Genomic DNA, 26,458 nt, shown 5'->3' with positions numbered 1-26,458 from the left:
CGGAACTGCCGCCCGCGACTCGCGCGGCGCGGGGGGACTGCGGTGGCGGCGGACGCGCCGGTGCGCCCGGCTCCGCCTCCCCCTTCTCCCCGTTCTCGTCTCCGGTGAGACAGCAGCGGGCGGTTCTGCGGGACCGGGAAGAGGGGGGCTCGGGAGGAGGAAATTTGGGGTTTTGGAGAGGGAAGAGGGGATTTGGGGTTGGAAGGGGGAAGGGAGAGGGCGATTGGGAGGAGGAAAAAGGAGTTTGGGAGGAGCGAGGAAGAGGGGAGTTGAGAGAGGGAAGAGGGGGTTTGGTAACAAGAAGAGGGAATTTGGGGGTTGGGAGGGGAAGAGGGGTTTGGGAGGAGGGGAGGAAGAGGGATTTAGGAGGAGCAAAGGGGGTTTGGAAGAGGGAGATTGGGAAAGGGAAGAGGGGTCTGGGGGAGAGAAAAAATGAGTTTGAGAGGAGGGAGGGAGGAAGAGGGGGTTTGGGACGAGAGAAAAGGGCTTGGAAAGGGGCAGTAAGAGTAAGTGTGGGTGGGAATAATAGGGTGTTTGTCAGGAGGGAGGAAGAGGGGAGCCCTCAGGCACACTTGGCGGCTCTTACCCTCGGACCCCGCCTGGAGCTTTGGGTCTCCTGCGATGCCGGCAGGGCCCGGGTGGAGCGGCGGCCGCGCTCCCTGTGGGACACGGTGGTGCCAAGGGACGGGCCCTCCTGGGCACACGGGCACGCCCGAGCCGCGGCCCTGGGGAAGTCCGTGCGCGGCAGTAATGGGTGTAGGGGGTGGTGTTTTATTCTAAGCATTTTAAAGGGTTGTTTTCAGATGAGAGGCCTGTCCTTCGTTCTTGGAAAGAAATCCCAGGGAGAAGTTTGCAGCAAATAGGTTGCAGAGGGGTCATGTCGTTCCTTTGGTGTAACTATTTCAGAAATTCGGGTTTAACTAAAGTTTGCTTCTCTCCCTGAGAAATTAGCAGGAGGATGATACCCAGGAATTTGTACACTTGATAAGTTTCAGTAGATATTGAATAAGAGAAAGGCGAAAGCAGTAGTGGAGGTATACACAATTTACCAATGGCTTGGACCAATGAGCAGTGTTGAAACAGCATCTTCAGGTCCATTTTCTGCAGAATATTGAAGCTCAGAGGTAGCAGGGCTTAGCAAATCTCAGTTGTGCAGGTACAGTTATCACAGAATGTCCTGAATTGAAAGGCACCCACAGGGATCATGCCATTTATCAGGAAAAGGAGTCACAAGGAAAACACGGCGCTGCCGCTGAGTGGAACAAGTGTGTTAGTGACAGCAGACACAGACAAGGGTCAAACAGTTGATGTCCTCTTTGCCACTGACTTGACCTGTAAGGTTTCCAAGGCCTTTTGCCACAAGGCAGAGTTCAAGGAGAGAGGGAAGTACAAGCTGTGGAAGAGGATTGAAGCAGGATTGCTTCCCTGATAAGTCCGTGGGCCCAGGTGGGCTGCATTCAAGGGTACCAACAGCTGACGGGGTCTTCACAAAGCTGCTTTCTGTCATCTTTTAAAGGCCGTGAGAGCAGGGGAGATCCCAAAGTTTGGAGAAAGGCAGTCTTCAAAAAGGGCAAGAAGGATTAGCAAGAACTACAGACTGGTCAACCTCATTCCTTCCTTCTGTGGAAGGATCATAGAGGAAGCCATTTGTAGCATAAGAAGGAACAGATGGAGACTGGGAAAAGCCAGGTCTACCAAGGATAAATGATGCGTGATCAATTGGCTTGTCCTCTGTGACAAAATAGCTGGGTCTGAAGATGGAGTGTTCGATACCATCTGCAGTGGGCTTAGGGGGATATCATGGAATCTTTCATTTACCTGAGGATATTATTGGAAAGATAGAGCTGGTCTTCATACTCAGATGCATAGTGGGAGAATGAAAGACACCTCAAGTTAGAACCTCCTCTTCAAAGCAAGGAAATGAGGACAGTGAGGCATTGGGACAGGTTGCCCAGAAGGATTTTCGCCTTCCTGTCTTTGGAGATTTTCAGGATCCCACTGGAAAAGTCCTGGGCAAGCTGGTCTGACTTCAGTGTTGACTTTGCATTCAACAGGAGGTTGCACAGGATGGCTCTGTGGGGTCCCTTCCACAAGAAATCATTCTGTGACTCAAATAATTCACTGTTTCTGTGGAGAAAACAGCGAATACAGGGCAGTAGTGTAATCTTAAAATTTTTGGATAAACTGATTACAGTGATACTGATTGGAATACTAATTTATAAGTACATTATAAAATATGTTGTAGAATAGAATGTAAAATTAAGGATGCCAGTACTAGTAACTCCAATGCAGGAGATCTTACACATGTCTTAGAAGATTCTTTGTAGAAGATGACAAAGAAATTAGAACTGATTGATACAATTGTTCTGATTAATGCAGTTATCCAGACTACTGAAGTATGTGAGTTTTGAAATGTCCCTTGTGGAAAGTAACAGAGAACTTATGCTGTCATAAATCAAGTGCTGATTAAGATACTAAAGCAAAAACTGAAAATTGAAGTTCATTCTTTCCTGCTTTTAAGATTTTCCGTGATTGACTTTCTTAAGACTTTCATTAGATCTGAAAGTGACCTGGAAGAGGCATTATTGGTAAATAAGCAAAATCTGCCACTGTCACTGTTAATAGATATAGTCTGGAAGAGGGTAAATTCTGGGCAACAGAAGGATCCAAAGGGACAGGGGAAAAGTGAATTGATTTTATGGTGGTAAGTGAAAAACAGTGCAGTGAGTGTGTTGGAAGGAATTATAAGCTGTTGGTTCATGTGACTGGGTTTTAAGGCAACTGCTACAGATCTTGAAGGTAGCTGAAATGTCAGTGAAAGGCCTTTGAATCATCAGTGGCAGTAAAAAGTAAAAATATTAATGAGCCTATAAAATAATGGGTTTGACAATAGTATTGCAGTATAAATATAGCTATACTTTCTTGGAAAAATATCTTTAGTAGTACACATGCCTCAGAAAATAATAGGAATAGGAGTTCAGAAACAGGTGGATGAAAATATGACCATATATGGAAATGTAATGGAAGTAGATCCACTTAGCTGCAAGTTATGATGAATAAGATAATACATGGGCAGGCATGCAAAGTAGTAGATGGCAAATGAATGAAAAAAAGAAGAGGGCTCCTACACCCTATAAATCTGATAAGTCTTAAATTGGAAGACCACGTATTCTGTGGAGAGCACAGTTAAGGTTGATTGTATTTGGCAGAAGACAAGAGTGTACTCAAGAAGTGAAAGAATCCAAGACTTCTAGGACGTTTTAAGAATAACAACCCACTGATTAACATCCATGTTTCCCCAGGGATTTGAACCACTTAGAATAGTCCACCTTGGGAGGTAACAGAGAACTAAGTTGAGGAAGGTGCTTTTGGGTTTAGGCTGATGGGTGAATGCTGGGTTGCAAGAGGGTGTGCTTGCTTTGTGCAAAACCAGTTCTGCTCAGGGTTCGAGGGTTTTAACACGGCCCTCTGATCTCACAGCTGCATTATCAAACTGCTACAGAAAAGAGAGTGTCATGCTCACTCTTTTTCTAAACAGCATTTGAATTATTTCCTGTACAAAGATTCCACTTCAAGAAGAAAGTCGAGGTCTGTCTTGCAGCATAGCCTGTGGTATCATCATTAAAACACTCTGCTGTCCTTGTCTCAAGGCTATCACATTGCTGTGTGCTGACTTGACTGCCAGAGGAGGAGTTTGTGAATGAAAACATGAATGAATGAAATTGGATCTTAGGTTTAGAAGTGTCAAACCACTGTTTGATACTTAAAAACTGTTTGATCTGTAAACGTCTGGGAAGGGCCACTACCAGAAGCAATAATTTGCCTTTTGGACCAGGACAGTTACTGGTATTAGCCTGTTTGACAGCTGTGTTATTATGGCCCCATAAGGAGAGCATAATTATCAATTTGCTTTTTCAGATGATGCTATTTTTAGGATAGTTATTGTGTTCATCTTTCCATTGAATATACTTCTCTTCTGCAAGTCACAAATAGATTATTTTTAATTTGAAAATATGTGCCTATGCTTGAACTGTTTACTAAGCCCAGCTTCCTCTCTTCTAGTGAGAAATTTCTTGTGATATGTTAGTTGTATCTATAGTAGCCTGTGACATTATAGTTACCCTCAAGAACAGAGAAAGAATTGCTGCAATTGCATTGCAAATAAAAGAATAAATATGGAGGATCCTTTTGAAATGTGGGTTTTAACAGTTCCTTTCAATATATGTCTTTAAAAAGCTAGAGGTAGGGAGCTGGGGAGTGTTACCTTCAGAGAGATGAAAATTGAATTACATTTACACTTGTTCTCTAAATATTAGAGAATGGCTGTTGAGGCTGCCTGTTTCTCATGTACACAAGTATTTATTCCTAGTAGAATTCCTCTCTCCCTCAGAGAATAACTTAAAGGATTTTTTTTTTTAACAGGGAGTTCTGCGAAATTTCTGGAATTAGTGTTTCAATTCTACCATTTTCATTCAACAGAGGGTTTAGCAGAGTCCTAGTTTAAGAGTATGGGGTACTGACACTTGGAAGGCATGTTCACAGAACAAAGAAATGTGGGACATAACCTACCCACAGATCTCAAGAGCAGCCTGAACATATATCAGAGGTAGATGCATAAAAAAAAGAGGGTATGTGCTTTCTGTGCTCTGTGAATTCACTTTTTGTAATCATCAGAGAGAGACCGAATTGCCTGGATGGGGCTTGCACTGCAGTCTGTGCTTGATCAGTGATACAGAGTAGCTGGTGTGTAGCACTTCTAGCAGAAGTTCTGTGCCCACCAGAAAATGATTTGTCAAGTAGCAAAGATTAAGGAAGAGAGAAGAGGCTCTTGAAGAGGTTTCTTAACTCTCTGCTGGGTCCATTGATGAAATCCCTATGAAGTTCTGTATGTTGAACTCCTTGATGATCTCAGTCAAGCGATTCTCTGGTGTCTCGTGAAAGCTCAGCAGGAGATAAAGGTTCCTGGGGACTTCTAGGCAAGTGTTGAGGGAGCAGCCTGCCACTGCTGGTGTTTTGGCCAGAGAGGTAAAAGTTCACTGCCATGGATATCAAAAGGAATTCATCAGACAAAACCTTGGAAGCTTCAGCTGAAAAAGCTGTCCAGGCAGTGCTTTGGAGCAGAACTGATGAAAGGCTTTTCAGGAATGTCTTCTAGATTGTTGTAGGAAATACCCCAAACCCACAAACATCCTGATGTGTTTTAAATGAGATTTAAAGGGATTATTAACAATAACGTTTCTCATACATTTTTGGAAAAGATCAGGAAACTTCCCATGTTATTTCTTTAATTATTACTTGTTATTTACTGATTTAAGTTTAGCTATCTATCTTTGTAGGTACAATTTCTGATGTAAATGCAGTTCCTTAGAATTTTTTTAAGGAAATTAACACAGAATGCTCCGGACTGCAGGAATTTATTGCTATGGGGCAAACATTTTTTTAAAGTCATCATAACCTTTTCCTCCATTTACATGGACACTGTGGCATCTCGCAGCTCTGGATACTCATTATCTGACATTAAACTTCGACTGTCACATGAGGATGTGGATAAGTCACAATCTGAGTTACAAATTTTTTTACTGCTTCAGCTAAATTTAAAAATGTATTTTTCTGGTATTTTATGTATATAGAATAACACACTAGCTGTTTTTACCTTATATGCTACAATGAGCTGTTCTTTTCAGAAGTTTCAAAAGTTAATTTTTCTACAAGCAGATTTTTCCTAGTTACTCTTAATTGAGCAATGACTTAGCAATCACTGTATGTGCAAAAAGTGTTAAGGAAAAGAGTGGTAATTGCTTTTCTTGAAGTTAATATTTATTTTGCATACTTTTCAATATATTTCATGTATAAAATATCAAGAATATGACTTATTTTTTTTCATTTACGTAAGAATGATGAGTTTAGTTTCTGAATATCGTATATGCCACAGTATGAATTTGACATTTCAGATGCCCAGTGATATTCAAAGTTCTGCAGCACTGAAGTTCACAGTCATCTTCTATTGATAATTGATTCACATATAATCCTTGCTGTGGTATAATATAATTTCATTTTAAAAAGAAAAGAAATCTTCTATTAGCCACATGCTGTTTGAATTATGCTCCATATGAGTTGTTTTTCTTTTCTTTTAACCCACGTTGAAGACACAACTATGGCTGCTACAGTGAACTTGGAGCTGGATCCCATTTTTCTGAAAGCCCTGGGATTTTTGCACTCAAAGAGTAAGGATTCTGCTGAAAAGCTGAAAGCACTTCTTGACGAGTCGTTGGCCAGAGGAACTGACTCAAGCTATCGTCCCTCTCAGAAGGTACTGGTGTTGGAGAGCTGGGTCCTTTTTGTGTGCCTTAATAAAGCTCCTGCTATTCCTGCTTCCTCTTTCACAGCTGAAAAGTTTAAAGAGAATCAGAAGTTGAGGGAAAAGAAAAAGTAATTATGGAGTGTTCATATTCATCATTCCCCTTTTCATACAACGTAATCCATTCAATTAATGGAAGTTAATGGGAAAAAAATCTCTTTACCTTGTTGATACACGCAGACTCAAAAGAGAGATTCAGCATTGTGTCAGACATGCTGTGTAAGGTGCACCCAAACGTACAGATTTCTGCAGTTATGTTTCAGAGCTAAAAGGTCTTTAAAATATAGATTAGCTTTGCTACAGGTAAATAAGAAACAAGATAAACTAATTACCTATAAAGCTCTTTCCTTGAAATTCTGTTGATGAAGTCATATGAGAAAAACACCAAATGGTTCAAAGCAGAAATTATTTGCAGGCTGAAACCATTGCTATCCAATGGACAAACATTATTTTTCATCTACTGAAAATCACTGAACACCTGCTAGAGAGAATATTTGAATCTGAGATGAGTGTATGGAAATAGCCAAGTGGGGACATCCTCATGCTGCTGTGTACTGCCATATGGATAATGAGGTCTTGTTCTCCCCTAGGATGCCCACAAGTCTGCCTGCTGTGTTCTAATGATGGTCTGTGTGCTGATACATTTGTAATATTTCATTTCTATGTCGTTCCAAATAACTAAAAGGCACTAGTACTGCTCAGCATACATCATGCTTTACTGTGTGGTCTAACTCCTTTCTGTTCGTCTTGTTAACTCCCTGAAACCTAACACGGGTTTCAAAACTCTCAGGTGCCCTCCTGTGTCAGAGCTCAAAGAAGTGATGTGTGGTTTAAAGGGGAAGCAGGAAGCAGAGTAACAGTGCAAAGAAGTTTGGGAAGCCAGTTCTAATAACAGCTTGGCTGGCAGTCAGTCACCTGCCCTCAGGTGAAACTGAGGCTCAGGCCAGAGGGAGAAATCTTTCATTCTCCTCTCTTCAGTATATCTCCAATATCAGCAGGACTGCAAAGGTCAGAAATGAAAAAAAAAAAAAATACAGTAATTCATTTCCTTGCATTTGCAGGCTGCAGGGTTAATTTGTGGTTGACCATGAAATCCAAGAACAGAGTAGGGAGCACAGGATTACCACAGTCAAATCAACAACCTTTGGAGGGCTGAAACTCAGGCCTTAGGATCTGTCCCAGTATACAGCAGAGAAGTGCTCCCATCTTACCAGCTGGGAGGGGGTACCTTGCTCATGCCCATCAGTGTGATTGGTCACTCATTTACAGACTCTCTTGGATATTTTCCATTGCTGACACTAATGTGTCATTAATGAGAAGCATTGATTTCTGTTGCGATCTAAATTTATTAATCTGATAGACGAATATGGACTGAGATCAAAAGGAGGTCAATATTTCTCTCCATGAAGGAATGAAGTATCGGGGTCTGGTTTCATCAGATGTCAGCTTATGTTTTTAGCTTATACTGAATTTTGTCCTCAGAACTATCTGAAAATTTGTGTTCATTCTCTCCGTGAGTTTTAAAAGCAGAAATGTCTCCTTTTTAATTAATGTTCCAAGGAGGATCTGTCTTTGGATCTGTCTTCCTTAAAAAGGTGAGTGGTAAGGGGAGAAGGGGAGATTTTATTAATTGTCTGCTACTTAAACACTAATTTGTTGATGTGATATGAAAATATTTTAAGAAATGCTTTTTTGAAAAGTGTGTATGTAGATGATCAGTGTTGTATGGCATATTGTTTGCCTGTCCTGTTATCTCACTAATTGCAAATTAGGTAGGAACTCAATTGCAGAGTTTGGCTTCAATTTTTGTTTCTGTTTTTAGGAAGTAGAGCAACCAAAAGTATCTGTTACCAAACCTATTAAGCAAGAGCCTAAAGCTTCATCCAGTTTGCCTTCTGGCAACAACAATGGCAAGCCCACTACATCAGAAAAGGTGAAAAAAGAAACAGAAAAGAGATCTGCAGATAAAGTAAGTAATTTTTGTTCTCTAATGAAGTAACTTGGTTAGTAAACTTAAAGATGTTTTAGACAAAAGCTCCCCTTTTCAGCTCATCTTGTGGTGCCTAGCCTGTGAGCTACATTAGCCAGTCATGTTGCCCTTTAGGCAATCTAACAAATGTCTTCCTGTAATTATTCTGTGATTGTTTTCCCTGCTCATTGTGGGGAGGTTGGACTTAAGGGGTTCCTTCCAAACCATTCAGTGTTTTAAATCATAAGAGATTATCTCATAAGAGATTACAAAAATGTAGTAAGTTGAAATGTGGTATTCCCAAAGCTTTTTCAAGGATTTTGAGGTGAACTACAAAAAGTGGACTTGAGCTTCTGGTTCATAAATATTTTGAAGAAAATATGTAATTAAAGAAAATGTGCTGTGTAAAGAACCCCTTCTTATACTGCTAATCTAACTGTTCCATTTTAACTCATTAATAACTTGTTAGCTTTTTGCATTTTCATGTTCTGTGTGTGTGTGTGTTTAATAGACAAAAGGGGATCCTGCTGAAGGAGCTGATGCACCAAAGAAGCCCAGGGTAGAGAAGCAAGAGGCTCGTTCCTCTCCTATTACAGTTCAGACAAGCAAAGATTTATCCATGCCTGATTTATCTAGCTTTGAGGAAACCAGTGCTGATGACTTTGCTATGGAAATGGGATTAGCCTGTGTTGTTTGCAGGTAAGTCAACATTGCTTCATTGCAGCTAGGTGTAGTTAACTTTTTTAATTGTGTACCACTGAGTTAATGCTTCTCGTAGTTTTTACTCCAGAAATCACTTAAGCACATATCCAAAACTGATAATAGATTGAAGCCTCCTTCATGAATAAGAATGGTTTCTTGAAACTGCAACCTTTAGAGAGTGAACCAGCTTTTCTTCTGCAGGAAAGGGCAAGTGAAAAATAAAACTAGATATGATGCAAAACCTGTCATGACACATACCAGTTTTTAGTTATTGGAAAACAAGTTAAAATACTAATGGCTAGTGATAAGCATTTTTTAAAAATCAGTTTTCACCTGAAAGCACTTTTAAGTGGCATTAGTATGAGATCTGTATGTGTTGCTCTTCTTTTCCTCATGACTTGACATTAGTTTACACATAGCCATGTTTTTTCAGTAAATATATCTTGCAGTGAAGACAGGTTTTTACATTCCAGCAAGGGCTCTAAAACTGGATTTTAGTAACATGGTACTAGCAGTACATTTAGTGCTAACAGATGTATAAAATACTTTTGAATAACTACCCTAGGATCAAATCACTCACATCAGGATTTGGTTTCACAGATCATTTATATCCTTGTTAGGCCCCCACTGCTGCCAAAAGGAGCAGTTTGGCTCTCGCAATTGTACCTCCTTCCCTGGACTACTTAGGGGTGTGTATTGCCACTACAGTTTGTGATCAGCTGAATCAGCCCCTGGATCAGCTCTCCTCGTGGGTTTTTCAGTAGGTTTGGGTTTCAGTCACCTCAGTAAGAGTAAATGCTTATGCTGGCACATCTGTGGATGCAGGACTGTAGAGCCAGGGCAGAGAAGAAGGTAGGACAGGCCTTTTGGCTGCAGTATGTATTTTAGCTCAGCTTGAGTCTGTTGGGAAACGGTGCTTTATAACTCTGTTCTTCCATCATTTCCATGGTCATTCCATTTGTGCAGATAGGGAGGTGTTGCCAATGCATGGAGGATAAATTTCTGTAGTTACAGCTGATTATACTGGTGACCAGTTGGGGACTGATGGGATTTCACATTGTTCCCATGTATTAGGTCAGATAATTAGTTTCTTATAATAGACATTGAAAGAGGAAGAAGTATATAAATACCTGAACTTTATAGTTTTTCCTGCAAATTCCATTTTTGCTGTCTCCTAAAAGAGGCAAAGCCCCATTCAGTGGTCTGTTAAAATGCTACTAAAAATAGTAAGGTATTGCCTTATTTGGCAGGAGGGGATAATGAAGTTTTGCTTAGACAGTCTTGACCTGCCGTGGATGATTAATTCTCTGTCTTCCCTGGCAAAGAAAAACACAGGCATCATGAGAAATGCCTGCAAAGTAAAGAAACTAAAGAAAGGAAATGCAACTCCTGTGCCCAGTGTAGCCAATACAGGCCAGATACATGGTTCCATTAGCTGTTTCACCTGATTGCTGAAGGCATGGCTTCTATCTGTTCATGGTCACCAACTGGAGTATTCTTGCAAAAGATGTATCTACCCTGGCTAAGTAAAATATCTCTGATGCCAGACAGAGGGAGAAGCACCACTGGGGAAGAAACAACTCGTTAGAGGGAGAGTGGCAACAGTCACCCCAACACTCGGGATTGTTTTCATTTTATGTGGAACCTGCTGGAACTGATGTCACATTGTTCTCATCTCCAGCTCATGCTGGACTGGATGTTTTTCAGAGGACTTGTGCTTTAAAGTTCTGAATCCAGCACATTGGTCAGACAGTATTCCGCTATTTATTGCTTGCTGTCAAAATGTGCGCCTTTTTTGGCGTAATCATCTTGAGCCAAAATAATAACATCCCTGTACATTTTTAAAATTACATCTATTAATAACTCAATCAATTATTCAACCAGTTGGGAATGAAAACATGTCAAATTGCAGAGTAGGTGGAGTTCATAGCAAGAGTTTATATTTATATTGCTTAAGAAGACAAGCTAGCAAGAACCCAGCTGTGGGTTCACAAATGCAAAAAAGTGCATTTGAATATTAACTATTCCTTTTTATAGGTGTAAAAACTAAAGCAGAGGCATGAAATGTTTCTTCAAGATTTGCCAAGTGTCAAATGTATTTTCATAGTGATTAGGAGTAATTAATGTGATGCCTGTGGTGTTTCTCTTCTTGTTCTTTTATATCAAGTTAGTTGTTCTTTTATGCTAAGGCATAAGGAGGGAGGGAGTATTAAAATAACTTCATCCTCTCCACTACCTGTAGGCCTTGGAAAAACAGGACAACTCACCTGTTACGGTGACTCCTCACTGGCTCCTCAGTTGTACAAAGAGGAAATACTACATGCAGTTTGTAGATGATAGTGAAGTTTTTCTCCTAAAAAATATTTTTAAAAGGCTGGTTTGGAAATAACAACCTAATTTTCTATGAATTCTTGTTTCTTCGTTTGTTTGTTTTTTGAAGGTAAAAAGTCATTAGGTTTGTTTCTTAGTTATCTTATAATTTAAAAGTAAGTAGTTTAACTTGTTTCTGGGGGTGAAGAGTTCATGGGTTTTTAATCAGTCTGGGATTGGTTTTTGTAATTTTAAAATAGGCTGAGGACTCTGTGAGACCATTTGTTCTGATCCAGCTTATTTAGGAATAAAAACCAAACAAAATGTCTTTTAAATATCCTGCATGTAAAATAATAGACCCTAGAATTTCAGAAGGGTTTCTCCCTCTGTTTTCAAGTAGCCTGTTTTCTTTCTTAGAAAATGTTCTGGTACTTATATGGACAATACCTTCAGACTTTGTTTTTCTGTTATATAAAGAAATGAGGGATTACCTTTCCCCATGTATCTACAAATAGAGTTTCCATGGTTACCTGGGTACCTGCTCCTCGGGGATATGAGCAAAAGCAGCTTAGCAATTAAATAGCTTGATTTGTCATCTGAACGAAGGAATCGTTAGGAAAATGGTATTTGGGTAATTCACAGGCAGGCTCCCAGCCATGTATATATCACTAATGTGTCATTTATACAGCGTGATTACTTTCAGCAAGGCCCACGCAGAATGAAGCCCTCATCACCAGCTTGCATGTTTGCTTCAAGGCAGGACTGCACAATTAATCCTTTCTATTCCATCTCTCCGTGATTCTGGTATTATCTCGAGTTCCACGTGTCTGTTTATGTGGTAGGGACCAAAGGGATGGCTAATAAAACATCTCCAAAGTAGCGTAGAGCTTGGGTGATGATGCTTTTAAATCCTGCAGCAGAAAGCACTCCTACAGGCTTGTCATTGAGAAATTATTTGTTCTTGAACTGTATTGCTCTGCAGCTGACAGCAAAATTACCCAAATGGAGACTAGGCCTTCATATGCTAATATAATGAGGAAGTCAAAATTGGCATACTGTGATGTATCCATAAAATGCCCAGGTGAACCAAAGCAGGCAAGACTTACATTTCTAATCTAAAAATCAAACAGGGAAATCAAGACTGTCATATACACATGTTTAATAGAATGGAAGTCTTCAAATTTCTTAAAATAAATTACCTTTAAAAAATACCAAATTTCTAAAATATTAGTTAGGAAGAACTGATACAGGAAGAAAAGGAATACATTTAACTTGCCACAGGTAGAAAATATATGTGAAAGCAAAAATATTTTTATTTTTTTATCTTAAGCCTTGCAAAATTCTCAACAATTGGATAATCCTCTAAGTGCTTTCTCCCATAATCTGTTCTTAACTATTTGCTCTGCAGGCAAATGACAGTTACTTTTGTGAATCAGCTAGTGGAGTGTCAGGAGTGCCATAATCTCTACCACCAGGATTGCCATAAACCTCAGGTGACAGACAAGGAAGTGAATGATCCTCGACTTGTCTGGTATTGTGCCCGCTGTACCAGGCAGATGAAGAGAATGGTAGGAGTCAGTTTTTTGTCTCGTGTGAGCACTATTCCAATATGGCAGGCTGTTTCTACTGTGTGAGAGTATTTCCCAGGTTAGACAAGGCTTAGGAAGCATGTCAGAGAACCATTTTTCTCGGCAGCGCTTCCCTTGCTGCAGCTGTGGTTTTTAACGTAGCATCTCAAAAGAGTTTTCTGTAATGTGCTTCTTAAAGCTTTTTAAAAATCACAAGGTGAGTGAAGAAGAGTGAAATAGGATTATTTCCTACTTGGCAAGCAGTAGGTAAAACCTTTTTCTTATTTCAGGTGATACTCAGCTTTTAGTAATAGCCCTGCAGTTTTAGTTCTCTTCTCAGCTTTAGGTATGAATGGTTCTTTCCCTGTAGGACAAGACTGCAAATTTCAATCCAGATCTTAAGTGTTAAATGTTCTTAGTGTCAAAAATAAGCTGAGGGTAGCACATTCCAGTTTAAATTAAAAAAAAAAAAAAAGCAAAAAGCCTTTATTTTGATTTATCTGCATGACTGAACAGGATCTAGCCAGAATCGACTCATCTCATTATGAGAAAGAAACATAAGACAGCACCTTTAGTTGCATGCAACATTAGTGACTTAAGTTCTGGTGTTTTAAAATCACTCCCTTTTATACAGCAGAAAATGTGTTTTGAAACTGTTGTGTGGTAACTTAGCAAGTGTTATCTGTTGAAATGGCTCTACTAAGAAACAAGAAAAGAAGGCAAAGTAAGATCCTGGCCTAAGATGTACCAACATTGACTGAAATACATGATTATTCTGATGATCATCAGGCCTTTGAACTCAGAGGAGTGTTTGCTTGGGGTCAGTTCCTGCACAGGGTAGCCACTTCAGCTATCAAGCAGTTACCTTCAGTATGACCTTTCCTTTTTTTTGTTATGGCATGGATTCTGCCATTGTGCCTGCCACTTCTTAGCAGGCTCTTGCAGCCTACATCCCAGTACTGCTGGGCTAGGTCCTTGTCTTCTGCAAGTTCACCTGTCTTTGCCTTATGCCTGTAAAGGCCCAGTGCTTTCCTGTTCTCCAAGTGTCAACACTGCCACTCTTTCCATGCTGAAATAGCAAGTTCTATTCAGGATGCTTTTTGGCTGGACCCTGTCCCCAGTACCATACCAGCATTATCTTCACATCCCCTGTTGCCTCATTTCTCAGGGACCATTAAACCTGAAACTGTAAAGGCTAGATTGCAATCTTAAAATGGTCATGCTTTTTGTTAACAGTCAAAACAGTCCATGTTATGTCGTCCGTAATTAATTCGGGGTGGTTTTTCCCTACCACTTACACAGGCCCAGAAGACACAAAAACCACCTCAAAAACCAGCTCCTGCAGTGGTTTCAGTTGCACCAGCTTTGAAGGACCCATTGGTCAAGAAACCAGAAATCAAGTTAAAACCTGAGACCCCACCAGCTTTTCTGGCATTCAAGAGAACAGAAGTCAAGGTAATGTAGTTTAAATTTACCAGAGGAAGAGTTTGTTTCACTGCATGGATAATAGGGTTTTTTTCAATTAGACCTATGTTTTCACACAAGAACCGTAAGTGAAAATAGTCTGCCACACCACAGCATAGTGGGTGTGCATCAAAACTGAGAGAGTGGGGAAAAAAACCTCACTTCACATGTGGATGCCCCATCCCTGGAAGTGTTCAAGACCAGGCTGGGTGGGTCTCTGAGGAGCCTGGTCTAGTGGAAGGTGTCGCTGCCCATGGCAGGGGGGTGGGAGCTAGATGATCTTTAAAGTCCTTTCCACAACCTGAACCATTCTATGATTCTATGGGTTGTATAAAATGCGTTATTTGCTCTCTCTAGTCTAAAGTAACTTATGTGTATTATGACACTTGGAAGGCTTCTCCTCATGGTAACAGTGGCCTTTACAGTGCTGGGTTTACACTTGGATTCGATGATCTTGAACATCTTTTGTGGCCCAGACAGTTCTGTGATTCCGTAGTAGGGAAAGTGTTGCTGACTCTGTGAGATTTAATTCAGGAGCTTCTTAGATATATTCTGATCTAGTGGGTGGCATGCCCATGGTAGGAGGGTTGGAACTAGATGATCTTTAAGGTCCATTCCAACCCAAACTATTCTGTGATTCTCTTTTATGATTCTGTATTGCCTCATGTGTCTGTTTTTCCAAGTTAAAATATTGTCAAAAGCTGGTGAAAGGTGGTAAACCAGGAGCAGTGTAATAAATAACAGAGTAGTCTAATAAAGCATGACCCTTTCTTAGGAAAACACAGCTTTAACTCAAAATCAAAGCAATTTTTCATGTGCTCAAAGTTATGTTTGCCATTGCTCTGCCTGGGTACAAACCATCATGAATAATAGGATGGGTATTGCTGTAGCACTTACACTTGTGATTGACTTTCTTACCTCAGCAGAGTTATTTATGTGCCTAAATAGGTTGTAAGACCTGGGGCCTGATTTCTTCCATCATGTTTACTGTTCAGACACTAGTCCAGATCTGTTTAGATGTAGTCTGGATATACTGTAAAAGGAGTATTACTTGAATAGAGGGATTTAGTTTTCATTTTGACTCTGCCATTTGGTGTAACTCTGATTTAATTCAACGTATCATCCTCACCTGAAGCCTGGGGATTACAAGGTTTAAGGTGTGGGAACTCAGTGTGGATAGCACAGTGCTTTGCAGGCAAGGGAACCCATGTTTGCAGGAAGTTTGTCTTTTGCAGTACCTGAATGGGCAGAGGCAACAGGAAAAATGTCCAGTGATTTTTAAATTTTTTTAAATTCTATCTATGGTACAGGCTGCTAAGAACCAAGAAGAAAGGAAACAGTTTAGATACTGCTACTTTGACAATAAGACTGTAAAAAATACAATACTTAATTGCTCAGTGTCTGGTTTTTGTCTGACCATCTGTCAGCTTGTTAAAAAGTGACACCAGGTAACAACAGTAAACATAAAAAGGAAGGCAAGCCACCACCTTTTATATAGTTCACAAATTTTGGCTTTAGTTGTTTATGGAGGGATCACAGTGCTGTGTGGTAGCCTGCTAAGTGTACAGAAGAAAGGGGAGAAAAGGTATTATTTGTGCCTGGGAGATTAAAAGTTGGCTGCACTTGGCATCCTTTCCTGTTCTTGTTAGTACTTTTCAACAGTGGTGACCAGTGATGAAATATTGTCCGCTGGATGTTCCTGGGAAAAGAACTGAAACAGAGGCTCAGTGTATTCCTGCTGTGATGTGTTACACAAATAGATGCTGCTATAATAAGAATGCTTATTTATTTTAGACCTCAGCAGCAGTTTCGGGGAACTCTGCCAGTACAAGCGTTTCCTCTTCAGCAACGAGTGGCCTTACAGGATGGGCTGCTTTTGCAGCCAAAACCTCCTCTGCCAACCCATCAACTGCCAAACTGGGATCGACAGCACAGAGTGCCAGCGGGAAACCTGCAGCTTCTTCAAACAGCCAGAAACCCGTGGGTTTGTCAGGGCTGGCGACTTCAAAAACAGGACTGGGATCAAAAATAGCTTCCGCCAACAACAGCGCGAACCCTGTGCAGCTGAAGCCGCCGCCGCCGCTGACCCTGGGCAAGACGGCGCTGAGCCGCTCGGTGAGCAGCGACAACGTGAGCAAGGCGGGGCTCCCCAGCCCCAGCAGCGCCGCCCCCAGCCCCAGCAGCCAGGGCGGCAACGGCGGCAGCGGCGCCACGGGCACCGGCACGGGCAGCGCCGGCAAAGCCGCGGCCGACAGCGGCAACCAGCCCGCGTCCCTGAAGGGCCCCACCTCGCAGGAGTCCCAGCTCAATGCCATGAAAAGGCTGCAAATGGTCAAGAAGAAGGCTGCTCAAAAGAAACTCAAGAAGTAGGCTGGCTGCTTGCGGATTTTGTTTGGTTGTGTTCCGTGAGACAGCGGCGTCGGTGTTTTTCTTAAAGAAAATCCGCCAGGTACTGGACTGAAACAGGTTAAATCAGGGAAGCCCAAAGCCTATGCTATACGGGAGGTCAAATTTTAATAATTCTGGTATTCCTTCTGCCTTTGCAAATCTGTGAATTGAATATGTTAGAGGAATTCATTATTACATGCTCCTGGTTTTGTAGCTCAAAGCACTGAAACTTGAAATCGTAAAAGCTGGGTATTTTTTAATATTAAAACCCACACATTTGTGTGGATACTTAATAAATTGAACTTGCTGAAACTGTCATTCTTAAATGTTAATAATAAAAGGATTATTAACCTGGGAAGTCATTGCCACTTTTCTGTCGCCCCATATTCCGATACTTAAAATGCTTCAGAAGTTCAGAGTTGTCTATATTGTGCAGAGTTAATGATCTCAAATTATAAAGCTTGTTAGGGAAAAAATATTTTCTTCTAATTTCAAAAATTAACTGTTCAACAACAGTGTATTTAAATTGAAATTTTTGGTTTGGCAGTTTGCTAAATTGGCCTATTTTGGTTTTATGCAGTGAGAAACTTCATCTAAAAAGAACAGAAGAGAGTCAAAACTGTCTTCAAGGTTTCTTAAAATGTAGAGAACTACCCCGTATTTAAGAAGTATCAGGTCCTTCAGCTCTCCACTGATACCCCTGAGGTGTTCTTCAGTTTGTGCTCCCTCTCTTCATCCCAGCTGCTCCAGGTTGTGTTTAGCTAAGAAGTGGCTCAAGGTGGGCACTGGAAAATGAGTTGGGAGTCTTGCCCTCTGTCACCAGCATGTGGCAATTTCCCTCCTTTTCTTCTGTGATGAGGGGAGCATCTTTAAACATGAAAACCTGTTGGACTGTATTGGATTTGCATGGCCAGTTTCATTTTCTCCTTATCATACTTTGATCTGGTGGGTAATAAGTCACATTAATCTTCCCAAAGCCAAGTCTTACCCATGATGGTAACTGGTGAGTGATCTCTCACTCCTCTTATCTTGGCGTACAAACCTTCCATCTTATTTTCTGTCCCTCCCACCCAGCTGAGGAGGGGAGTGAGTGACAGAGCAGCTGGGGTGGGCACCTGGCATCTGTCCATGGTCAACCCACCACACAGACTGGCACAGGTAGGTGAAAGCTACTGGTTTTCTTATTTTAAGTATGCGTAAAGCTTGATACACGACAGCTATTTCCCTAGCGTTTCCCTGGTTTACAATTAAGATTTAGACTAAGGTTCCTTTAACATGCAAAGGAATAGTTTCATTTACTCAGAATTGCCTCAGCTGCCTGGAAAATTTGCATATTTTTGCAGCTATTATTTCCTATGGAGGGAAAAAAAAGGTTTTATCTTTGTAATGCCTGCGGCTTCCAGGGCTATGTAAAAATAACAGCATGAGGAGGAGGAATCCAGAACTTTTACAGCTTTTTGATCAGCCCATCCTTCTTCCTTTCCAGCACAGAGGGTTTTTAATGGTAGCATAGTAGGAAAAGACACTGAAGCAGTTTCCACTAGCAAACAGAAGGCATATTTTCTTCCCAAGTGTTAATCAGAAGACTGTTGCCTACACTAAGAAGTAGTGTGAAGATAAGATTCTTTAAATGGCTGAGTCCTCCTGTGTGTTCATTCCAGTAGTAAAACCTGCTCCCAGAGGAATGTTCAATGTGCTAGCTGCCTCTGTCTTGCCTCTGAACATATATAAAGCTTTGCTTGTGAGAATGCAGGAGTTTACATCTCAGCTGTGCAGATTGAGGTACCACCAATGGGGCGAACACAGGCAGAAAAAGAATTATCCTTGTTTTTAAACTGTGGTAGCTAGTGCCACTCAGAATACTCCTGAGACCTGACTCAAGTGTGTCCTGATGTCTTTACATCCATAACTCTGGCATGGATTGACTGTAGGGTCCCTCCATTCAGAATGAGGTAAGTGATGCTGTGCTTTTTGTGCGTGCCTCTTGCTTCCCTCTAATAAGGCCAAGTCTGGCTGCACTCATCGATAGCACTGCATTAGCAAAATCTGCAATACAGCTCCAGTTTGTATCAGCAAAAGACTTTCTTCCATTGTAACTTTCCCAGCTTCCTAAATGAAATACAAAGTCTTCTTCTGTTGGTATAAAAATGTCAGTTAGGATTGTGATTCTTTGAAGTATTATATCAGAAAGGATTTATAGCACAGACCACGTCTTTTAAATCAAGTGTTTAGCTTGAATATGTTAGATAGGCACTGCTGCAAAACAGAGTAGATTGAAGGGAACAGTTGCTTTCTGCTTTGATGTTATAGTTAGGATGGAATTAACAACTGTATTTTCAGGAAAGGAGTCTGTTCTACAGGCTTGTTTGACTGAAGTCGCATGTCAGGTTGAGGAATGTAGTGTAGGGCAGGAAGAAGGAATGCCCGCCTAAATTTTGAGAAGCATGCCTCTTATTTAGTAAAAATAACTGGAAAATAGTCCTGTGATTTTTCTATCCCCAAACCAAATTGCTCTGTGCTTTACTGTAAAAATAGCTACCTGACTTTCCTTAAATGTTTTAGAAACTGGTGTAATTTTGCTGCCACTTAAATAGATGGATTTTCATAGATGTGAAATGATAAGTTACTCTGGTTCCATGAGTGCTCCTTCTGGCTGGACATGGGGATGGTGGTGATACCTGGGTCTACAAGGAAAGAGATCTAACACAAGGCTCTGTGATTTACAGACTTTTATCTACTACAGCTCATGACAGACCTCAAGCTGGACACAGCAGTAAGAACTGGTCATGAACTCAGGAGCAGCTGGAAAAGAACAGAACTTTGCTGACATCTGGAACCTTGAGGTGTATTTTTAAACTTGCTTTGTATTTTGATAGTGCTTGAAAAGTTCTAATGAACTGATCAATAAGCTAGGATGCATCCTAGAAATGCAGCATTTTATCTGAAGCAACTGGGTTTCCTCTGCTAACTTTGCAGGCAGATCTTAGATAGCATATAAAGCTCTTTGCTTCTGGAAAACATAATGCTTAAAAAAATAAGAAGAAACATCTTTACAAAAATAGATTTTTATTATTACAATAATTTAAAAGAAGATTTTCTTTTTTTTACTATTTCTGAACAAACAATATTGTAATAGGAATTACCAGTAACAGATCTATGGGAACAAGGATTGTCATGGCTGTGCTTCCTAGTGCAGGTGTTAGGTCCACTTCATCTATCTTCATTTTTAAAAGCTATCTAAAAATGACAGCAAAAGTATACTTTAATGTTTGAAGGGGTAATTACTCAGTGAAGCTTCCAAAGATGAAAAATCAGAAGGAATAATCCTTCAATCTGTGTTTGCATTGAAAAGCTGAACCCCTGCTCAAAGATCACAAGCAGCATCCAGCCAAAGGGAAGATGGAGAAGCCAGAGATCAGAGCCTAGAACACTGCTGTTCACTGGCTTGGATATTGTCTGGGTTCCAGGTTATCAATGCCAACACATAAAAATATTCCCTGAATGGAGAAGCACTTCAGTTTGAGCGGACCCAATCTTGGAAGTACTTGTACATATTTATTGTCACCACAAGTAAAGCACACATTAGAACAAATGCAAGATCAATCCAGTAAATTGCTTCAATCAAAATAAATTAGTTTTGTCATTAATGAGAATAGGAAATACTTAGAATACTGCAACCTTCCCTACATTAAAAAAATCCAGTGGCAAAACCATTGGATATTCTTATGAATTTCTGGAGCCCTAACACAGCTCAGTTTCTAATATTTAAAGCACTGTCTTAACAAAAATGTGACTGAGCAAGTCTAATATGAATTGTTGTAAATCTCCTTAATTTGGAAGGCTTTAGATTGAAGGAGCGTCTCTTAATTTTCTGCAATTGCTGTTTGCATTCATCTGTTTTAAACAAAAATAAAAGTTTGCAATATATTCATAATATCAAATGATAATGGCTAAAACTTTGAATTTCTGAAATGGAATAAGCCAACCCGCCTGGGTACCTAATTAAGTACTTTTTCTGGATCCCAAGTTATGAGGCTATAATAAAGTCATATAATTATCCCACAATATAAAAATTATTATGGGTCCTAATCATACACTGGGATCTCATTTGGCCTACTAGGAGTTCCCAAGGCCCCCAGAAATTCAATGACATTTAGGTGCTCAACTCCAGTATATTTCATCCTTCATTCCTTGTTACTTCAGGATCAGGATACCTAGCAAATATTTTGGAGAGCAGCTTTTGAATACACTTTGAGACACCTTCACAGAGTCTGATTTTTCATGGGGACTGTACCTAACACTCAAAATCGGAGCTCTCTCTGTGACTCAAGCTGAGTTCTCAGTGCTAAGACTTCAGGAATCTTACTTTTCCTGGCTCTTTCCCTTAATTAATTTCACTGTCTGAAATACAAAACTTCATCATTGTGCTTACATGACTGCATTAAGCCTATTAAGTACAATTCAGTCATTTCTAAAACTGTTCCAACTATTGTAAAGTATAGATCATCTCCAAATAAAATATTCTAAATTGTAAGACAGAGCTGAAAACCTTCTTGTGTGTGTCTTCCCCATAATCTCAAAATACAAAAAGCAAAGCAGTAAAAGGGTAGGGGTGAGTCTTTGAGTCTCCATTCTTCCAAGCTGATACTCCCTCTCCACTTTATTTTCTTCATTTAACTAAAAGTGAAGCTTTCCATAAAAGCAGCTACATCCATTCATAAAATGATTGAAAACCCTTTTTGCTTGCTATGGGGTCAGCAAGATTTAAGTGCCTGAGGTGATGGACAATAAGGCAAAACTATGCTTTATGTATTGTTACTGCTCACTGGATAGCAGTAGTTCACAGAGATTCCCACACCACATTCTGGATATCCATCTCTGAGAACTCTAAAAGTTTCTCTGTCATATGATTTAATCCAGCACAAATTTCAGGTTTTATCTCTGTGAGTCACTGCATTCAGTCTCTGAGCAAGACCGACAACTTTTTCTGCCCTTTTATGAAAATAATCTGAAAATTGAGGACATTAAAGAAAATGAAACCAGGTTCATTAGCATAGCAGAAACTATTGTATGTAGCACCTGCCCTAATTTTTCTCATCCTTTCTTTGCTGACAGGTTATTTTCTATTACATCTTGCTAAGCATTTTGAATCATTTCATCTTCAAACCCCACTCTTCAACTATGGGAAATAGAAACTTAGACAAAAGCTTTAGAGCAATTTTTGTGTACCCTTGATCAGCACCACTACCTGCCCCCCGCCCCTGATTTTAACAGTGTTGTCATTTTAGTCATCAGTACAAGCAATTATGCAATACAGAAAATACCTGACAGGAGTTTACTTTCAATTACACTACTTGCTGCAGATATAATCACTTTCTTGTTTCCTTTTTGCAGTCCTTTGCACAAGAAGGTCTTCGCTTATTCACTAGAGGACCTTGGCACTGCTGTGGTGAAATACCTTGTGACAAGCACTTAGATATCAATGGGAATCACAAGGAGGTGTTTCCTGCCACCATGCAGTCTATCTTAAGTGCAGAGCACCAGCCTGACCTAGGAGTCACTATAGTCAGTGAACCTAAAGAAACTTATTCACTAGATATTATGATCCCTGCATCTGACTTAAGGAACCAGTGAGGCACTAAATACTCATTGAAAGGTACCACTTGACTTTCCTTTTTTTTTTTTTCCTCTTCTTCTTTTTTTTTAAACCAGTAAATTTCCCAAGACTAATAACACAGGTTTCATCTCACTACACAGATCTTGCACTAAAGCAGTTAGTGTGGAGACACATATGTGGTTTTCAAACCTGGGGCACTTCCATATTGCTACAAACTGTTTCTACCATATGAAGCAGTTGTGTAATTAATTTGAAAATTCTAACTTCTTTTTCTCACAATACCTGTTTCTTGTCCCCTCTTTTCCTTCCTGCATTTCCATATTTAACTAGACATACTTTCTTCCCTGGGACCAGTCACTGGTACCAGCATACCTGGTATGTTTTATGTTGAAATGTTTCCTTAAAAATGAAGCCCTTTTTCTTTTCCCACTCCAATAATCTCCACTGAGAAAAAAGGTTCTTCACAAAAGCAGCTGAGGATAAAAACAGACAATCAAAAAAGCTCAAGTTTTAAGATGTGTCTGTGTTCACTGAGATAACAGTTCAGGAACAACTTAGCCTACAGTCTCCCTGATGACTGAATTTGTCCTTTTTCAAGGCTAATTCTCTTCATCTTGAATATTATTTGCTAAATATCATGGAAGAAAAATGTAATTTCATCTGTGATTTGTATTTGTAGGTTGAGTCTTGATGTACAATGCTTTGACAAAAGAGAAAATTATGGGGTAATAGAAAAGCAAGCTCTTCAGGATGTTAATCAGAATCAGTCTTCCTGTTAAATGTTTCCTCCCTCAGCTCTTGACAAGGTGATGGCTTTTGGAGGATGGAGGTTCTCAGTATCATCTGTGTGCTGGATACCATGGCTTCTGTCAATCACTTATGAGCTTGCTTGGCTTGCTGCAAACCTAACAGATGATTATTCTGTCTGCTTCAGAGAGTCTGGCTCAACAGGCCCATCCCCTCCTAAGCATATGTCATCTTCCCTAGATAATTAGATGGTACATATCCCTTCTGACCTTTTGCTTCAGCTAGCCACCATTCCTTATTGCCACTCAGGTCGGAAAAGCGAAGTATCCTCACCCTCTGGTACTCCTGAAGGCTGAGTTCATGATCACTTCTAGCTTGAAATGCATAAACAGCATAGAAGATCTGAAAAAGGAAAGCCACATAAAGCAAAATCAGAATTGAAAAATGTAGCCACATCTTACCATGTAGCTCTGTATGAGGAGGAGTTCTGTACACAGAAAACATGTAATGACATGTACAAACCAGTGTTCAACCACATGGCCTGCAATTTCTAGACAGGACCAAAATAAAAAGTAAAATTGAAGGATCTGGGGAATTCTGCATGAGGAACAAATCAAGCTCCAAGACCTCATCACCTACTACACTGGTAAGGTTTTCAACTCACACCAAGTGGCCATGGATTGGATGAAGAATTTTTCAGCAAGGTTTCCTTGTGGAGAATCACCTTTCCTAAAGCTCCTGTACTTAAATGTGGCACACGGGTCACTTCTGTGCCTTGCTGATCAGCATTCCTGTCTCAGCTTTCTTGTCAACAGTAAGTTGGAAAATCCCCCAAGCTGAGCTATTTTGCAGGTTCCTGCTTCACAGGAGAACCTTGGGGCATACACAGGGTGGGATAAAGCAACAGTTTTCTGTGATGCAGGACTGCAATTCACAGTTTAACTTATTATATTTTCCTACCTCATAGTATATAAGAGCAGAGGGTAACAAATTCTCATGTCACACTGACAGATTAGTGCCACTCTTCTCCAGCGTAAAAGGAAGCCATTTAAATTACAAATTGTGTAATTCTAGATTTCAAATAGGAACAACAAGAAGACAGGCACAGTGTGTATCATACTTACATCCACACCCTGATCATCCATACCCTGAAGAGCACCAGTCCCTGTGCCATAAATTTGAAATGTGGGATTTTCACAGAAGTGAAGAGGTGAGCTGCTGTCACTCTTCTTGTACCCTGGACTTCTTGTGCTGCTGTCAGTAGAGGGCCGTGAAGAGACAAAGAGGCTGATGTCATCAAAATCATCATCACCAAAGCCATTTTCTGCTGTGTCCTTCTGCGCTTTGGCTGGATTGTAAGGCCTCAGGAAGGAAGAATACACGTACCCTGTGAGGACTAGAAACCAGAATAAAGAGACAGAAAATAAACAAACAGCAAAACACTGCTAAAATAATTTTTAAACCATTTTATGCAGCTGCCAGTATGACAGAGGCAAACAGATGGGGCCAGAATGAAAAGAAATCAATATCCCAAAGGGTAGCCATTATTGGGATATTTGTGCAGGGTGCTTACTTCCTGTGTCAACAAGCCATCTGCTTGTGCTTCCAAAGGAGTCCTTTTGCTCCACAACAGCCACCAGTTCTCCTTCATGCAAGTCAATATCGAATTCCTGCACGGCATTGCACTTGCGCTTAGCCTGGTACAGCGACTCGGTGCTGTACGCGGACAGCAGCTTGGATCTGTGGTCTTCTGTCTGGCGTGGGGACTCCAGCTGAAAAGCAAACAATTAATATTCATCCTCAGTAGTGCTGAGGCCATTCCTAGATAAAAATCTTTTTATGCTGCATGTGGCAACTGACCCAGTGTTTCTACACACAGACCAAGGAGTTACTTGCACAGGGATCAAATCTCCTTTTCATGTGCAGGAAGGACCTGTCCCACTGCTATAGTAACAGGTGTTCAATAAAGGGCACGTTTTAAAGAAATGTAGGAATTTCACTAATTAAAGACCTCTTAGTCTGTCCTCTGCTCTCAAAGAGCTGGTGTTTTGTATGTGAAGTGTCTCCTGCTTAACTGCTTTTCTGTAGCCATGACCTTTGTATTCCTATGTAATATCACAGAAAAAGCATAATCCAAAAACGGGCTGAGACCACATAACAACTTGCATGATAAGGCATTAGGCAAAAAAATCAGTGGTACCCAAACTGGCTGCTTTTTGTGTGAAATTACCTCTCTAAATGAGGGTAAGGTGCCATTAGCTGCTGGAAGCATATTCATTTCAGGGTTTGGTTAGAGGGCAGGGAGGGAGTTGCTGCACATCAATGGGATCTAAACATACCACAGAAGCAAGAGCACATGTGCCTTCACTGATGCTAAAAGGAATTCTACAACTGCCTCAGCTTCTCCTGTAAACCTGCACTCAAGTCTTTATTTTCCTGTAAACTAGATTCCTGAAACCTCCAGAAACATCTGATAAGATTGGGAATGCAAATCTCCTGGTGGATTTTCTGAATCTTCTGCTGTGGGTGTGTATGTTTGTGCATGTATGTGTAAAAACCAGTACATATAACCACAGCTGAGCACAAGGAAAAAATCTTCTGAATTAGAAGACTAAGATGCACTGCAAGAGTATTTAACAAAAGAAGTTACCAAAGTTTACATATACCTTAGCCTTAACATGTACTTAAAGGCCTAAGGGCAATCAGAGGTAATTTCAAGTGGATTTTCAAGATATTAACATGAAAAAAAGTGAAAAATCTTCAGAAGTTACTGGTCAATGAAAGCTTCACTCCAACAACCTCATTCAGAGTCACAGTGAAGAGACAAAGCCCAAACCTTTAGGTAGCATAAAAATGGCTTTTTTTCAAAAGTGATCAAAAGAGGATGCTTCATACACAATTTGGATGTATGGTACTCACCGGAGAAGGAACAGGTTTCTTTCTTTCCAAGCTCAATTTTCTCTCAATAAAGGTTGCACTGCTGTTTTCTTTTACAAAATTCAGCTTGTGAACCTCCTCTATCAATTGATTCTGCACTTCACAGATGCTTGAGGAGGACAGCTGCAAACACAAATGTGGGTTAGATCTCATGTACAAAATGGTAGGGAGATTGGAGAGAGCAGATTTGGTTTAATTGGCTGAATGCTAGGAGTCAGGAAATCTGACAAGTTATGTCTATTTTCTGCAGAGCCCAAAAGCAGTGTACTCTCTGTGCATGAGATGTAAAGAGAAGAAAGGTCCTTGCTTAAAGGAAGTTTCTAATAAATGCTATATAGATTTAAAAGACATAGGAATTGAAGTTAAATCATTAAAGATATTCTAAACGGTGATGAAAA

General features: G+C 40.4%; 2 protein-coding genes across 3 annotated transcripts in view; one reads left to right on the top strand and one right to left on the bottom strand.

The window, feature by feature from the left end:
- The first annotated feature begins 21 nt into the window (after positions 1-21).
- On the top strand, positions 22-17,117 carry INTS12 (integrator complex subunit 12). Of its 2 annotated transcripts, none has more exons than XM_069013294.1 (7): positions 22-104; positions 6,147-6,310; positions 8,181-8,327; positions 8,839-9,026; positions 12,748-12,907; positions 14,210-14,362; positions 16,166-17,117. In XM_069013294.1, the coding sequence occupies exons 2-7, from the start codon at positions 6,155-6,157 to the stop codon at positions 16,739-16,741; spliced, it is 1,380 nt and encodes a 459-aa protein (XP_068869395.1). In that variant the 5' UTR covers positions 22-104; positions 6,147-6,154; the 3' UTR covers positions 16,742-17,117. The 2 variants fall into 2 exon arrangements, with proteins under 2 accessions (XP_068869395.1, XP_068869396.1); XM_069013295.1 differs by lacking the exon at positions 22-104 and adding an exon at positions 7,877-7,953 and having other exon boundaries at positions 6,225-6,310.
- Positions 17,118-18,383: 1,266 nt separating this feature from the next.
- Positions 18,384-26,458, bottom strand: part of ARHGEF38 (Rho guanine nucleotide exchange factor 38) — a 41,462-nt gene continuing 33,387 nt past the window's right edge. Inside the window, exons 11-14 of the mRNA XM_069013285.1 lie at positions 26,043-26,183; positions 24,697-24,895; positions 24,248-24,519; positions 18,384-23,525 (exon numbers count right to left, since the gene is read on the bottom strand). Of these exons, the coding sequence (XP_068869386.1) occupies positions 23,340-23,525; positions 24,248-24,519; positions 24,697-24,895; positions 26,043-26,183 (798 nt within the window). The 3' untranslated portion in view covers positions 18,384-23,339. The remainder of the gene's footprint in view (positions 23,526-24,247; positions 24,520-24,696; positions 24,896-26,042; positions 26,184-26,458) is intronic.

Source organism: Aphelocoma coerulescens, chromosome 4 (assembly GCF_041296385.1).
Source record: "Aphelocoma coerulescens isolate FSJ_1873_10779 chromosome 4, UR_Acoe_1.0, whole genome shotgun sequence".
NCBI lineage: Eukaryota > Metazoa > Chordata > Aves > Passeriformes > Corvidae > Aphelocoma > Aphelocoma coerulescens.
The sequence above is the reverse complement of the archived record's forward strand: the minus strand, read 5'-3'. Positions and strand labels throughout refer to the sequence as shown.